This window comes from Chiloscyllium punctatum, chromosome 21, assembly GCF_047496795.1.
Source record: "Chiloscyllium punctatum isolate Juve2018m chromosome 21, sChiPun1.3, whole genome shotgun sequence".
In the NCBI taxonomy this organism is placed as follows: domain Eukaryota; kingdom Metazoa; phylum Chordata; class Chondrichthyes; order Orectolobiformes; family Hemiscylliidae; genus Chiloscyllium; species Chiloscyllium punctatum.
In genome coordinates this window covers 18,119,376-18,137,002 of record NC_092759.1, presented here as the reverse complement: position 1 = coordinate 18,137,002, position 17,627 = coordinate 18,119,376, and the positions used below count along the sequence as shown (strand labels likewise).

General features: G+C 43.4%; 1 protein-coding gene across 1 annotated transcript in view; it reads left to right on the top strand.

The window, feature by feature from the left end:
• LOC140492622 (zona pellucida sperm-binding protein 3-like) overlaps window positions 1–16,585 on the top strand; it is a 187,988-nt gene extending 171,403 nt beyond the window's left edge. The window contains exon 12 of the mRNA XM_072591642.1: window positions 15,894–16,585. Within this exon, the coding sequence (XP_072447743.1) occupies window positions 15,894–15,928 (35 nt within the window). The 3' untranslated portion in view covers window positions 15,929–16,585. The remainder of the gene's footprint in view (window positions 1–15,893) is intronic.
• Window positions 16,586–17,627: the final 1,042 nt, after the last annotated feature.

The window sequence follows — 17,627 nt, the reverse complement described above, 5'->3', positions numbered from 1 at the left end:
GATGCAGAGGAGGAACCAGAACCTGTTTGAGCACTGAGCTGCTTGCTGCAGTAGACTACCCTGAAGTGACCATTGCAGGTGTAACCATACACATTGGTAGCTGGGTAAACTTTGCAGTGGGCTAAATGGTGCAAGTACAAGATATTGTTGGCTGTGCTGCTGCCTTCTAGGAGCAGGGTTAGTCTATTCAAGCCTGATCCACCATTCAATACAATAGTGTCTCATTGTCTTGCTCTGCTCCTGCTTTTGGTCCATTCTGTTTAATACCTTTTTAAGCCTCAGTGATATGATTTAGATTAGGCTCCCGATAATATGGAAACAGGCCCATCGGCCCAACAAGTCCACACAGACCAGCCAAAGAGTAACCCACGCAGACCCATTTTCTCCTACTGTATATTTACCCCAACTAATGGGCAACTTAGCATGGCCAATTGACCTGGCAAACATATCTTTGGATTATGGGAGGAAACTGGAGCACCTAGAGGAAACCCATGCAGACACTGGGCGAATGTGCAGAGTTTACACAGTCATCCAATGTGGGAATTTAAACCTGGGTTCCTGGTGCTGAGGCAGTAGTGTTAACCACCGAGCCACCATGCTGCCTTCTATCTAACCCTTATTGAAAGTAGTGGTTTAGACTCTATTACTCTGATAGAATTTCACAGGATCTCTATTGGAGAAGAAAGTTCTCAATCCTAAATGGCCTGCCCAGATCATTCCTCAAAACACTTGCATTTTTGTTCTATGCTGGTTGTGGTTTCACCAGGTCCCTGCAGCAAGGTGTCCCTGTTCCTGTATTCCAATCCTCTTGCTAGGAAGGCCAGGAAATCATTCACCTTTTTATCCAGCGCTCCTGCATATTTCCTTTTGGTAATGGTGTACAAGGGTATTCTGGTGGTGTTGCCCTACCCCTTTCCTAATCTATTGTCATTTTGGAAAATTGCTTTCCTGTGTTGCTGCCAAAGTAGATAACTGCCCCATGTACACATTATACTCCAACTTTGTGTATTTGCTCACTCTCTCAACATGTCTAACTCGCACTGAAGCATCTCTGCATCCTGCTCACAGTTCAACCTTCCATCCAGCTTTGAGTTGGCTGCAAATATGAAAGTATTACCTTTTTTTGGTTCTCTTGTCTGGGGGTCCAAGCACCGATCCCTGTTGTCCCACCTGGTGGCTGGCTCTCATGCAGTAAATGACCTGTTTTAGTCTGACCTATTCCCTTCCTGCCAGTTAGTTCTTAACAAACATCCGTATGTTGCCCCCCAATCAGTGTTTTAATTTTAAATGTTGGACTCCTGTTTGACAAGGTCACAAACTCCTGGCAGTAAGTAAACTACATCCACGGGCTTTTCCTCTGACTAACTCTACTAGTTACAGTCTCTATTTCCAATGATTTATCAAGCACTTGTGTACATCCATGCTAATTCTGTCCAATCCTGTCACTTTTCCAACTGATTCGCTATTAATCCATTGTAATGGACTCTGGCATTTTCTCTACTGATGGCAGGTTAACCAGCCTATAATTCCCTGATTTTCTTCCTGCGTTTTTTAAATAGTAGGGTTACATTAGCCAAATATGTAAGTACTGTTCTAGAGTCTTGGAGGGTGACCACAAATGCATCTATTACTTCTAGGGCCACTCTGGAATGTAGATTCAGGCCCTAAAAATTTGGCCTTTAATCCCATTACTTTCCCAACTGTTTCTGTACTAACTGATTTCCTTCAGTTCCCCTTAGATCTAGTATTCAAAATGTTTTGGATGTTATTCGTTATAGTCAATCATACAGCACCAAAACTGACTCTTTGGTCCAACCAGTCCATCCTGACCATAGTCCCACATTAAACTAGTCTCACCAGCCTGCACCTGGTCCACATCCCTCCAAACCCTTCCTATTAATTTAATTATCAAGATGTCTCTTAAATGTTGTAACTGTACCTGCATCTGCCATTTCCTCTGGCACTTAATTCCACAAGTGAACCACTAAGGGACATGTTTTCTCCTCCTGTCCTTTTTAAATCTTTCTCTCATTAAATATGCCTGAGTCGTGAAATCCCCCATTCTAGGGAAGTGACACTTGTTGTTCACTCTTATATATACATTCCTCACTTTATAAATGTGCTCTGCTTTGTAAAGATGACAAAATATACTAACTTTATTCCCCATCCAACACCAACATGATTTCCACTAATCCCTCTTCCTGTTCTCACAAAAGCTTCTCTAAGTATGCTCCCTGCAAGCTCACTTAGCTGACTTTTTTTCCTTTCAATCGCACCTGTTAAATTCTAAACTGTTCCCAGCCCTCAGGTCTGCTCTTTGGCCAATTTGTATGCCCTTCCTTGAATTCGTGTCCCTAATTTCCCTTGCTGGCTGTGCTGTAGCCACCTCTCTATTTCATACATGCCAAATAGATGAACAATCATTGCAGTTCTACCATGCACTCTAAACATTTGCTATTGCCCATTTGCCATCATCCCTTAACCTCATGTTCCCAATCTATCATAAACCGCTTATGCTTCATAATACATATAGATGTCATCTCCTGCTTAGGTTCAGGACCATTGTCTCAGAATCCACTGTCCTTCCATTAACATGGAGTAGAATATGATAATATATCAATTCTGTAATGGGCCCCTCAGCAAAATTGCTGACTATTCCTTTCTCACTGTCCAATGTGAAGACTTGTTTTTGAGTTGCTTCCTCAACATATTGGTGCAGAAAAGCATCCAATGCACACGTTAAGAATTTCTTTTCTATGGCACGCTTTTACCGATTTGATTTGTCTTGATACATTTGCAGATTAAGTCACTCAAATTACCTTTATTGCTTGTGGCTCTAATTAATACCTTCCCCACCATTGCTCTCACTTTCTGCCCCTTGATGTTTGGAAGCTCTACCCACACAAATTCAACTTCACTGGAGCTAATCTTTTATCATGACAGTATTGATGTCTTTAACCAGCCAGGCTATCCCAACTCCTTTTCATCTTGTTCCTGAAAACCTTAGATATTCAGTTATCCATCTGGTTCACTAATGTCCTTTTAGGGAAGGAAGCTGCCATCTTACCTGGAGTCAATAAGGACTGCAAGATGCTGGAAACGAGAGTCAATAGATCTGGAGCTGGAGAAGTGCAGCAGGTCAGACCACATCAGAGCAAGCATGTTGGGCTGGAAGCTGCCTTCAGGTCCTGGTGAAGGGTCATTGACTGTCCTGCTTTGATGCTAATCTGACCTGTTTCTCCAGCTCCACATCTATTGTCATCCTCCGTAGTCTGGCCAAATGAGACTATACAGCCACAGCAAGTGGTTGACTCTTAAATGCCCAATTTGGGATGGGCAATAAATATTGGCCTTGCCATTGACATCCTCATCCTGTGACTAAATAAGAGTTCCCGTTCCTGGTCACCCTATAACACGTCTCTGTTATCCTAACTAATCTTTTTATATCTATTTATAAAACTAATTCATTCACTTTATTACAAATGCTCTATGCATAATGCCTTGACATTTACTCCTGTTCCCATTGTTTAGCACTGGCTTGAATTATCTGTCCAAATGTCTTTTGATGTTGTACATGTACCTGCATCTACCACTTCCTCTGGCAGTTTTTCACATACAGACCCCTGTGTGTGGAAAAAGCTGCCCCCTAAGGTCCCTCTTAAAGTGAATAGTTCCCTCCTGCAGGATTCCTCGCCACCGTATGTGTGACCAGTCGACTCTGTTTCTGGTTAATGGTAACCTCAGGGTGGTGTTAGTGGGGAGTTCAGTGATGGTAATACCACTAATTATAAAAGATACAAAGGTTAGATTCTCATTGAAAATGGTATGTGTGGCATGAATCTTGTCTGCCACTAGTAATCCCAGCCCTAGATGTTGTTCAGGTTTTGCAACATTTTTATCATGGACTGCTTCAGTATCTGAACAGTTGCAAATGGTGCTGAGCATTGCAATAATCAGCAAACATCCCCCACTTCTGATCATCTCATGAAGAGAATTGTACCGAGTCACAGTGGAAAGCTTTGCTTTGCAAGCAGTACAGGCAGATCACATATTTACTATCTATGCTATTTAACGAACAGGTGAACGGTGGCAAAAACACAAAAAGCGAATGGTAAGAGTTTGAATCGATTCAGTTATCCTAACAGTAGGGTAGAAACTGTTGCAAAACCTGTGTGTGCGCTTCTGTACCTTCTCCCTGATGGTAGAGGCTGTAGAAAAACATTGTCAGGGTGGGATGGATCTTTGAAAATGCTGGCAGCCTTTCCTTGACAGCGGGCCTGGTAGATGGATTCTATCGATGGGAGGTTGGCCTTTGTGATTGTCTGGGCCAAGTTCACCACTCTCTGTAACCATCTTCAATCTTGAATGGTGCAGTTGCCATGCTAGGTAGTGATATATCTAGACTGAATGCTCTCTGCCACACCTATAAAAATTGGCAAGGGTGTTTGCTGTCATGCCAAATTTCCTCAGCTGCCTGAGGAAAAAGACATTGTTGGGAGCTTGATACTCTCCACTTGTTCCATCTTTGTGCTGTTAGTGTGTGGTGTGGTGGGGTGGGGTGTGGCGGGGGGGGGGGAGAGAGGTGCATGAGTAACATCCAACTAAAAGTCAATAATGAGTTCCTTGGTTTTGCTGGCATTGAGAGCTAGGTTGTTCTCAGTGCACCATTTTTCCACCTCCCGTCTATAGTCTGTTTTGTCACCATCTGAGATTCGACCGATTTTATGGTAGTGTCATCAGCGAACTTTGTAAATGGCATTAGTCTGGTATTTGGCGATGTGGTTGGGGTATACAGTGAGTACAGTGTGGGGGCTGAACACCCATCCTTGGGGGGGCTCCAGTGTTGCGTGTTGGTGAGGATGAAATATTGTCCCCAATCTCCACTGACTGTGGCCTGTGGGTCAGGAAACTGAGGATCTAGTTGCAGAGAGTGGGGCTTAGTCCAAGATCACTAAGTTTAGTAATCGGTCTCGAGGGGACAATAATGTTGACTACAGTTCAGCCTTCAATGAATAGGATTCTTGTGTAGCTGTTCTTGGTGTCAAGATCTTCTAGGGAGGAGAGAAGGGCCAGTGATTATGGCATCTGATTTGGATCTGTTGGTCCGATAGGCAAATTGGAATGGGTCAAGAGTAGTGGGGAGGCTGGAGTTGATTAATGCCATGATTGGCCTTTCAAAGCACTTCATAACCATGGAAGTTAGGGCCACTGGGTGGTAGTCATTGAGACATGCTGCATGAGCCTTCTTCAGCACAGGGATGATGTTGGCCCCTTTAAAACAGGTAGGTCGTTGATGAAGCAGCTGAAGGAGGTTGGGCCCAGAATGCTTATCTCTATCTGGAAACTGAGGTGACTGATCTCCAACAATCACTGTCCTCTTCCTTTCTTTTAGGTATGACTCCATCCAGAATTTCACCCTGATTCACATTGACTCTAGTTTTGTTAGGTCTCCAGATTGCCATACCCTGGTCAAAAGTTGTCTTGATGTCAAAGCAGTTACTTTCATATCACTTGAGTTCAGCTGTTTAGTCTATTTGAATCAAAGCTGTAATGAGGGTAGGTGCTGAGTGGCCCCGGTGGAACCATAATGAGCACCTAAGAGGAGGTTGTTGCTGAACAAGTGCTGCTTGATAGCAATGTTAATTATCCTTTCCGTCACTTCACAGTAGACTGGAGTGATGACTGGGTTGGATTTGTCCTTTTGTATGCAGGTCATACCTGGGCAACTTTCCAAATTGTCAGGTAGATACCAGTATTAAAGCTGTACTAAAACAGTTCTGGAGCACAAATCTTCAGTACTATTATTGGAATGGTGTCAGGGCCAGTAGCCTTCACAATAAATAGTGTCTTCAGCTGTTTTCTTCGTCACGTGGAGTGAATCAGCTTGGCTAAAGGCTGAAGTGAGCAAAATTTTAAAGAACAATAATGAGGGAAATGGGGGCACGGTGTCTCAGTGATTAGCACTGTTGCCTCATGGCGCCTGGGTCCCAGGTTCGATTCCAGCCTTGGGCAACTGTCAGTGTGGAGTTTGCACATTCTCCCAGTGTCTGCGTGGGTTTCCTCCGGGTGCTCCGGTTTCCTCCCACAGTCCAAAGATGTGCGGGCCAGGTGAATTGGCCATGCTAAATTGCCCGTAGTGTTAGGTAAGGGGTAGATGTAGGGGTATGGGTGGGTTGCGCTTCGGCGGGGCGGTGTGGACTTGTTGGGCCGAAGGGCCTGTTTCCACACTAAGTAATCTTATCTAATCAGTGATGCATTAGCATGGGTTTAATTCCGGCACCAGCTGACATTACCATGAGGGACTCTGCTTCTCAACCCTGCCCCTCATCTGAGGTGTGGTGACCTGGGGTTAAATCATCACCAGTCTTCTCTCTAGAAGTCCAATGAGCAGATAGGACTATAGTGACTCTATCTTTGTGTTTCTTGCATTGCCTTTATGATGTTTCCAAATATTCCCGAAGCAAACTTTCAGTAATGTCTTTTCTAATTTTGCCCTTGTTACTCCCATTTCTTTCAGCTCCCATTCCCCTGCCATTTTAGTTTAAACTCTCCCTGTTTGCTTCAACAAGTACACCATCTTTGTACATCTCTCCAGCCATGTATTCAGCTAATGGTATCTGGCTATTTCTACCCTGACTAGCCATTCTGTCCAGTAACAAAATATTTGAGATTTCATAGTCATAGAAATGTACAGCATGGAAACAGACCCTTCGGTCAAACCTGTCCATTTCATATTCTGGTTGTCTTGCTGAATCATCAACTAACCCTGGTTTTAGGAGAGATCATGTATTCAGTGAGAATACAAGAACATGCTGACTTGTTCTGACCCTTGTAAGAAGTCTGAACTCCTAAATGAGAATCTTCAGTGCCAATTGTGCCATTATATGGCCTATTGAGTGATCCATACATGAACAGCTTAGAAGTGCTGTCTCCATGTGGTAGTTTTGAAGCATATTAAATCAAGTTAAACTTGTTTTTGTCCTATTCATTTTGTTTGGGAGCATTGGTCCATTTTCACTTGGCTTGTAGCTTTCAGTTGCTCTGGCCATTGGGCCCATCTGCCATCAAGTCTGCTAATTCTGCTTACCACTTGAATTTGTCTACTTGAAATTGGCTCCTGCTTTGCATTGGGTCTGCTGCATGTTCTCAACTTAACAACTGCAACTTGCTGCTACACAACCTTCCAGAATATGCTGCCTCGAGGTGTTAGTTAACGGAGTCTGCCTGCTCTGCAATTGCTAGTCTCTTTCCTGTGGTTGATTGGCTGTCACCTGACACTATCTCCTGTGGCCTCCTTAATTTACAACTCCCTCCATCTTGCTGGAATGTTGTTTTTAAACATCAGACATGGCTACCACTGCTGTTCATTGTAGTTTTAAACTTTCATGTCAATGCTGAATATTGGTATCGCTGCTCCAAAGAAAGTTCTACGACTGTCACCACCCAAGTGTGATTAGAGATGTACAAAGGAGAAGTCTTGGAAACTAGACTAACTTGAATTCTTTGGCGCAGAAGAGAAGGCATTAGTCTGATGTGACCTAATGACTCTTCCTGACATTTATCCTGTGGATGCTGTCTGTGCAAGGTGCACATTCTTTGGTAGCAAGGCCAAAGTTCATATTGCCCATTTTAGTTAACCATGGAGGTGGTGCTAAACTGCACTGAGTTACTGACATATGGTGTAGTTACATTTTCAGAGCTGCTGGGGAGACTTTCAGGACATTCACTGTCCAGAGGCAAAAGTAAGGAAGCTGCTTTGTCTTAGCGTTGAGCTATATCAATTTGGGAACTGCATCCACCAAGTGTATGGGTGAAAGTTCCACTACATTTGACTTGTGCTTTTAGATAATGGTGTGAGATGAGTTACCTTTCTCAGAACGTCCAGCCTCTGCTCTTGGAGCCATGGTATTGAGTGGCCTGGTTCAGTTTCTGGTTGGCTAACGCCTAGGATATTGATAATGGAAGAATTCATTATCATGCTATCAGAGGGAGATGGCAGTCAACGTCTAGTGGTCTTGAGTACTTTGTAAATTTTCTCTCTAACTCATTTGAGATGTCATATTGTACATACTGAAGGCATTATGTAGTACTTTGAAGTAAAATTAGTTTCAATATACTCAGACTCATTACATTTCCCTTTTGAAACTAGAGTAACTGGATGATAAAAATATAGAAAAGTTCCTTTCGAAAGAAAAGACTGTACTGTGTATATCAAAAGTAGAAGTGCAATTTTGTAACTCCAAATTGATCTATCCAAAATGTTAGTGATTCTAAACCAGACTGTCCACAATAGATCCTTGAAATAGGAAAGCAACCCTTGGTACCTACATCAGGTTTCCAAATAGCCTTTTGCAGGATGACTCCTTAGTCAGTCACTGTCTCTGACTTCGTAGGGAAGACCCTTTTAGAATGGAGCTGAGGGGAAACTTCCGCCAGAGTGGTGAATTGATGGAATTCATTGCCACAGAAGCCTGGAGGCCATGTCATTGTGTGTTTAGGGCAGAGATAAGTTCTTAATTATCATAGGGGATCAAAGATTATGGGTAGAAAAGTTTCTCAACCCTGTTCTCTCACTATCAGCCATGATTGAATGGCGGAGCAGAATTGATGGGCTGAATGGTCTAATTTCAGCTACTATGTCTTAAGGTCTTTGCATTTGACTAGATCACCACTCAGCTGCACAGCAAATCTTTGAAGCACTGACCCTTTCAGTTCCATTGCAACATTTTGAGGGTTTGACACTGGAAGAAATGAGATGTTAAAAAAAAATGGAAGTCTCCATTTCAAAGGGCAGCAGAGGTGGGATTAAGAAGATTTAACCACCTGACAGGTGTCTTCTTTTTACGCTGAAGGTCTATAAATGTTCACTGAGCACTAAGTCTTCTTGCTGTAAACAGATTAACTCTCGTCTTTATACTTTCCTAGTTACACTTTTTTGTTTTAAATACCCTTCTGTTTTCCTTTATTAGATTCACCAATACTTTCTGATGCAATTTCTTAGGTTTCCTTATTTCCTTTTTGAGTTCCTCCCCTGCACATTTTATAACCTGTGGGTTTCTGCCGAATTCAGCCTTTTGTCTCTGTCACAAAGTTCACTCTTTGTGCTAACTTATAAATCCCTTGGTATTTATAGTTGTTTGCTCTTGGTCACACCCTTATCATTATAGAATTTTATTTGCATTATACTCTTGCTACATGTTCCTAGCATGATTGTTGTTCAATTTTAATTGGAAACAGCTGCTCTTTGTCCACCTGGACCAAATTTGCATCTTTTTAAAATTTTTAGTTTAAAACTTGATTCTTTCCCAGTCCATATGTTCATATCTGGATATCTTCCTCCATATCATTACTATTCTCAGTCTTGAGTTATGTTTAGTATATCCAAAAGGTTCTTACTGATGGCCTGACTTCTGAATATTAAGTTCATTTTGCTAGTAGATTAGATTAGATTACTTAGTGTGGAAACAGGCCCTTCGGCCCAACAAGTCCACACCGCCCCGCCGAAGCGTAACCCACCCATCTACATCTACCCCTTACCTAACACTACGGACAACTTAGCACGGCCAATTCACCTGACCTGCACATCTTTGGACTGTGGGAGGAAACCGGAGCACCCGGAGGAAACCCACGCGGACACTGGGAGAACGTGCAAACTCCACACAGTCAGTCGCCTGAGGCGGGAATTGAACCCGGGTCTCCGGCGCTGCGAGGCAGCAGTGCTAACCACTGTGCCACCGTAGCAGCAACAGTGGGTCGTGTAACAGCAAGGACCAGGGGCCTGCCGAGAAGGTAAATTTAAAATTATATAAACTTGCCTTGTGAACAGGAGGAGCGCATGCTGAGCAGGAGCAGACACTGGACTGCTGAGTAACTGAGGTAACATATTTGGGTGGTTGTTACCTGAAACACTACTGTTAGCGTAGATGAAATAATATCAGTCCGAGCCCAGAGTGTGGTTCAACAATCGGTAACGTTTATTGATACAGTAACACCGGCGGAGACCAACTGAGGTCCGAATCTCGGCTGTTCTGCTACACTTTATATCTTTGTAAGGATGTGAGGATTTTGCGTATGAATGGGATGATAGTTCCCCATCATCGCTGGAGTAGGTGCAAATGGTAGGTTTCCTGCCGTCCCAGGAGAGTTACAGTGTACACACAATAGTGTTAATTGGATTATGTAAACGGGTCCGGGTACTATCTGCTTGTCTCTTTGAGAGGGCTGGAGGCTAGCACCCCCTTGTCCCTTGGGGTGCTGGTGTGTATTAGTCTGTTCGTTCCTGTCTGGTGGATGCCTGTCCTTTGTGTCAGGATGGTTCTGTATTAATGAATAAGGGTGTGTTTCAGTCAGTCTCTTGATTTGATTAGGAGATGGGTTTCCATATTAATTAGCTCCGGAGTTTCAGTCTGAGTCATGGTTATTGTCTGGCCTAGTGTGGATTTAATCTGTCCTCTGGCTCCCATCTCCCAGTCACGTGGGTGGACTGGCAGCTGCTGAGTTCTGTGGGTTTAAGCTGCAGCTGCCGTTTAAAACACAAAATGAATTCCTATAGTTTTACCGATGTAGGCATAGTCCCATGGCAAATGCAGGGCAGCTCTGCCTGCTTGCACTACTTAGGTAGTGTCTCCCACCCATCCTCCTCTTCTAACCAAACAAAAGGTCTGTGCCCTGGATTGGTAAGGTAACTAATTTGTTTTTTAAATCTTTGTTTCTGTAATCTTTGAGAATTTAGTACAGTGGGAATGGTAGTTAGGGCAGTTGAATGTTCCTCCTGCAGAATGTGGGAGGTAAGGGTCACCTCTAGTGTCCCTGCTGACTGCATCTGCTGGAAGTACACCCAACTCCAGCTCCATGGAAACTGTTAGGGAGCTGGAGCTGGATGAACTTTGGATCATTCGGGAGGGGGTTATTGATAGGGGTTACAGGGAGGTAGCCACACTCTGATACAAGAAGGTAGATGGGTTACCATCAGAGAATGGAAAGGGAACCGGCAGGTAGTGCAGGGAACTCCTGTGGCCATTCCCCTCAATAACAAGTATACTGTTTTGGATACTGTTGGGGGGATAGGTCTCTGGCATAGTCTGTCCCCCTTCCTGAGAAGGGAAGGGGAGAGAGGAGCAGAGCATTAGGGGACTACATAATTCAGGGGACAGATTCTGTGGGAATGAGAGACTCTCAATTGGTGTGTTGCTTCCCAGGTGCCAGGGTTTGTGATGTCTTGGATTGTGTTTTCGGAATCCTTGAGGCAGTGGGGGGGAGGGGGGGAGCAGCCCTAAGTGGTGGTCCACATAGGCACTAACAAAAGGAGGCAAAGGGATGTGGATCTAAGGCAGATGTTCAGGGAGCTAGGGTGGAAGTTTAGAGCGAGAACAAACTGTTGTTATCTCTGGTTTGTTGCTTATGACTCGTGCTAGCAAGCTGATGAGTCGAGAGAGGAATTGAACACATAGCTACAGGGGTAGTGCAGGAGGGAGGGATTCAGACACCGATAACTGTGTGGCTCATTCTGGGGTAGGTGGGAACTCTACAAACAAGATGGTCTACATCTGAACCACAGGGTACCAATATCCTGGGGTGGGGGGAGAAATATGCTAATGCTATTTGGGAGGGTTTAAATTAATTCAGCAGGGGATGAGAACCTAAATTTATAGTTCCAGTGTCCAGGAGGTTGAGTGGTGAGGTCAGAAAAATGGTTTCAAGGTCATGAGTTCACCAGCAATCAGGAAGGTGGTTTGAAGTATGTCTACTTCATCACCATGAGCATCTGGGATAAGGTGGAGGAACTTGCAGCATAGGTTGGTACCTGGGACTTCGATGTTGTGGCCATTTCGGAGACATGGATAGAGCAGGGACAGGAATAGTTGTTGCAGGTTCTGGAGTTTAGATGTTTCAGCAAGAACAGAAGATGGTAAGAGAGGGGGAGGTGTGGCATTGTTAGTCAAGGGCAATATTACGGTGGCAGAAAGGATGTTTGAGGACTCCTCTACTAAGGTAGTATGGGCTGAGGTTAGAAATAGGAAAAGAGAGGTCAGTGTTGGGAGTTTTCTATAGGCCTCCGAATAGTTCCAGAGATGTAGAGGAAAGGATAGCAAAGATAATTCTAAATAGGAGCGAAAATAACAGGGTAGTTGTTATGGGGAACTTTAACTTTCTAAATATTGATTGGAAATACTATAGTTCGAGTACTTTAGATGGGTCAATTTTTGTCCAATGTGTATAACACAGTATGTCGACAGACCAACAATGGACAAGCACATGTTAGGTTTGGTACTGGGTAATGAACCTGGCCAGGTGTTAGATTTGGAGATAGGTGAATACTTTGGTGATAGTGACCACAATTTGGTTATGTTTACTTTAGCAATGGGAAGGGATACGTATATACTGCAGGGTAAGAGTTATTACTGGGAGGAGGCATGTATGATGCAATTGGTAAGATTTAGGATGCATTGCATGGGGAAGGAAATTGCAGGGATGGGCACAATTGAAATGTTGAGCTTATTCAAGGAACAGCTACTGCATGTCCTTGATAGGTATGTATCGGTCAGGCAGGGAGGAAGTGATCGAGTGAGGGAGCTGTGGTTTACTAAAGAAGTTTAATCTCTTGTCAAGAGGAAGAAGGAAAATGTTAGGATGAGATGTGATGGCTCAGTTAGGGCACTTGAGAATTACAAGTTCTTTAGGAAAGACCTAAAGAGAGCTAAGAAGAGCCAGGGGAGGTGGGTGGGGGATATGGGAAGTCATTGGCAGGTAGGATCAAGGAACACCCTAAAGCTTTCTATAGGTATATCAGAACAAAAGAATGACTAGAGAAAGATTAGGGCCCTAGGCCAATCAAGGACAGTAGTGGGAAGTTGTGTGTGGAGTCCGAGGAGATAGGGGTAAGCACAAAATGAATATTTTTCATCAGTATTCACACTGGAAGAAAGGCAACATTGTCGAGGAGAATCCTGAGATACAGGGATACCAGATTAGATGGGATTGAGGTTCACAAGAAGGTGGTGTTAGCAATTCTGGAAAATGTGTAAATAGATAAGTCCCCTGGGTCGGATGGGATTTATCCTCTGATTCTCTAGGAAGCCGGGGAGGAGATTGCAGAGCCATTGGCTTTGATCTTTGTCGTCATTGTCTACAGGAATTGTGCCAGAAGACTGGAGGATAGCAAATGTCCCCTTGTTCAAGGGGAGTAGGGATAATCCTGGTAATTATAGACCAGTGAGCCTTACTTCAGTTGTGGGTAAAGTGTTGGAAAAGGTTAGAAGAGATAGGATTTAAATCCTATCGAGAGAGGAATAAGTTGATTAGGGATAGTCAACACGGTTTTGTGAAGGGTAGGTCTTGCCTCACAAACCTTAGAGTTCTTTGAGATGATGACCAAACCGGTGGATGAGGGTAAAGTGGTTGACATGATGTATATGGATTTCAGTAAAGCATTTGATAAGGTTCCCCACAGTAGACTATTGCATAAAATGCGGAGGCATGGGATTGAAGGTGATTTAGTGGTTTGGATCATAAATTGGCTAGCTGAAAGAAGATAACATGATGGTTGATGGGAAATATTCATCTGAGTTCAGTTACTAGTGGTGTACCACAAGGATCTGTTTTAGAACCACTGCTATTTGTCATTTTTATAAATGACCTAGATGAGGGCATAGAAGGATGGGTTTGCAAATTTGCAGATGACCCTAAGGTCAGTGGAGTTGTGGATAGTGCTGAAGGATGTTGCAGGTTACAACGGGACATAGATAAGCTGCAGAGCTGGGCTGACAGGTGGCAAATGGAGTGTAATGTGGAAAAGTGAGGTGATTTACTTTGGAAGGAGCAACAAGAATAAATAATACTAGGCTAATGAATAAGATTCTTAGCAGTCAGAGATCTGTGTCCATGTATATAGATCCCTGAAAGTTGCCACCCAGGTTGATAGGGTTGTTAAGAAGGCATACGATGTGTTAGCTTTTATTGGTGGAGGGGTTGAGTTTTGGAGCCACGAGACCATGCTATAGTTGTACAAAACTCTAGTGTGGCCGCACTTGGAGTACTGCATACAATTTTGGTCACCGCCTTATAGGAAGCTTTGGAAAGGGTGCAGAGGAGATTGACTAGGACGTTGCTTGATATGGAGGGAAGGTCTTATGAGGAAAGGCTGAGGGACTTGAGGCTGTTTTCGTTAGAGAAGGTGGCGGAGAGGTGACTTAATTGAGACATAGAAGATGATCAGAGGGTTAGATAAAGTGGATGGCACAGATGGTGACGGCTAGCATGAGGGAACATAGCTTTAAATTGAGGGCTGATAGATATAGGACAGATGTCAGAGGTAGTTTCTTTACTCAGGGTAATAGGGACGTGGAATGCACTGCCTGCAACAGTAGTAGACTCACTAACCTTTTAAGGGCATTTTAAATGGTCGTTGGATAAATATATGGATGAAAATGGAATAGTGTCGGTTGATGGGCTTCAGACTGGTTTCACAGGTCAGTGCAACATTGAAGCTGAAGGGCAGGTACTGTGCTGTAATGTTCTATGCCCAGGGACAGTCCCTTTGGCACCCCCCCCCCCCCCCCTCAACCTCAAGCCTACACTGATCCAAATCCACTGTCTAAACCTGTTGCCCAATTCCTAAGCCTCTGTATCCCTCTGCTCCACCTCCTGCATCTGTCCAGATGCATCTTAAATGAATCTACCGTGCCTGCCTCTCCTACCTCTGCTGGCAACGTGTTCCAGGTACCCTACCACCCTCTGTGTAAAGTACTTGCCTTGTGTTTCCCCCTTAAACGTTTCGCCTCTCGCCTTGAAAGCGTGACCTCTTGTTATTGAATCCTTATTCACCATGGGAACTGTTCTGTCCTGTTTTGGGTGTGTACTTAATAGCTGAAAACGTTCTTTATGTAATTTTGGAACTTTGCTTCCTCCCTCTTACACTAAAACTATCCAAGATGATACTCCGGTAGGCAAACTCCTGGAGTAGTACTGCTGTATCATTCTTACACTTGAAATTTGATATTTTGATCTCCTCCCTTACTGTTGGGGCCTGAAAATCCAATAGTGTTTGCCTCTTTTGTGTATTTTACTTCTATTTAAAGACTTCATTTGATACCCCTTGCAAGATAGTATCCCTTCTCACTGACATAATGGATTCCTTGATCAATAGTGTGACACCCCTAACTTGCTCTTCTATTCCCCCTCCATTTTATCTTTAATCCAGGAATATTGAATCCAGCCCATCTTTTAGCCAAGTCTTGGTCAACAATTCAATGTTCGTATCTTTGCCCTCAACCTATTGGTTTTATTTCTTAGAACACAGATCAGTACAGGCCCTTTGGCCCTCTAAGATCAGACTAACCTACATACCCTTTTACCCTTCATTGTACTAACTTCCATGTGCTTATCCAAGAGTCACTTAAATGTCCCTCCTATATCTATCAATTCTATATCTGAGGCTCCTTGTATTGAAATATTCCATTAAGCCTTAAACTCTTCTTTAGCCCATGCTTCCTCTGCCTTCCATACCCCCTCACGAGTGTTTTAACTTCCAATTCCAACTCAGCTTCTCTCCCCACTAAGCTACCTGTTGGGATCCCAATCCCAAGCCGATTTTAGTTTTAAATCTGCCCCAATAATATTAACAATACTCCCCAAAAGGATGTTCCCATTCCTGTTCAGATGTAATTCACCTAAGGTGTGCAGGTCCTAACTCTCTCAGAAATGGTTCTAAACCTCAGTAGTCAAAAGCCCTCCCTCCTGCAGCACCTTTTCAGTCTTGTTATAGGGCAGACTAAACACACCTTAAACTCAGAGGGCCTAACATTTCTTAAAGCAATTGTAAGGTGCTGTGTTCCAGATGTAATTGGATTGGTCGTACTACTCAGCTTTACTCAGAATATGCTTTTTCTTTACAGGTCAAGCACAAAGAAAGGAAAAAGTCTTTGAATAAGTTTGCCAACAGCATAAAGTTAACAAAATCATAAATCATTGAAGTACTCAGCAGCAGTTGTTTCAAAATAGTAATATCCCATAAACATACCCTTGGCAAAGGCAAATTCAGTAAAATTGTCTCTCATGCAATATTTTTCCAATCCAGGAGGAAAGAACATCAAAAGAAAGTTCTGGCAGAGATAGTGTTTTGCTATGGACAGCTTCAAAATCCTAAAAGCTAAACTGAAACCCTGGATCTATGGGAGCCTGACCTCACCCATTCAGGTTGCATCTATTGTTTCAACTTTTAAACAAAAAAACTCCAAGGTGCCTCAAGCTGTTTACAGACAAAAAAAAGACAAAACACACCTCGTAAAGTCATAGTGTCAGTACACCTTCCTTCTCTTCCATCTTTCTGCACTGAACTATTAATGTACGAAGATGGCTTCACTTTTAAAACACTTTAACCTCACAGTATTAGCATACTACAAACATTTACATTGCACTGACTGTAAACATGCAAGCATTCAAATACTACAGTCCATTTCAATCAGTTTCTTCCATCACAGAGTGTCTTCATTCATCCAAGTTGTTGCAACGTGTCAGCATTTATGTTCTCGTATTGCTATTTGCAAAGTCTTCAAATTAAATGCCTGTAACAATAAACTCTATCTGAACTCTGGTATTTTTATCTTTTTTTTTTCCTAAAAAGTGTTAAGGGGCTATGATCAGTATATGGAATTTGTTCAGGCATTCCAATTTGTTTCAGTAAGTGTACAGTGAACATTACCTGGAATAGGTTAGCAAGGTTGATGACCAGGTTTTAAACAGACAAACACTTATTTACAAAATTATACAATGAAACACAAAGAACCCCTACAGAACTCAGTCTATCCAAACCAGACTTAATTATGCTGTGCGCAATATACACACAGCGTATTGGGACCAATAAGCAAACTCCCTTTAAAACCCACTATAAATGGAACACATGCTTACAGGTTGAAGTTGAGGGGCAGAAAGAGAGAGAGAGCGAGTTTATGCACAGCTCCCTGTTGAACTTCTCACAGTTCAGGACTGAACTAAACTGCTCAGTTAGAGAGCTGACCACTTCCCTTTCATTGTACAGGTTACTTCTAAAACATGACCACTTTGCCTTGAAGTCTTATCTGTTTACATATAAACAAAAGACCTCTCAAAATCTTTTTCATCTCTGTACCAAACTGGACTGACTGGAGCCCAGCCTGGTTTGTTGCCCCTCTGAAAAAAAAAATCAAAGACAGTCTCCTTGAGCCAAGGATCAGCTTTTAGAAATAAACAGCCTAGCTTTGTGACAGTTAGACCAAACAAAAACGAAGGCAACATTTGTCGAGCATCTCAGCCAGAAGATAGGCAGGTAGGACTAGTCATGGGGACAGTGCTGAGCTGGAAGTTTGGAACTAGGGTGAGGTGGGGGAAGGGGAAATGAGGAAACTGTTGAAGTCCACATTGATGCCCTGGGGTTGAAGTGTTCCGAGGCGGAAGATGAGGCGTTCTTCCTCCAGGCGTCTGGTGTTGAGAGAGTGGCAATGAAGGAGGCCCAGGACCTCCATGTCCTCGGCAGAGGGGGAGTTGAAATGTTGGGCCACAGGGAGGTGTGGTTGATTGGTGCGGGGTTCCCTAAAGCGCTCTGCTAGGAGGCGTCCAGTCTCCCAATGTAGAGGAGACCACATCGGGAGCAA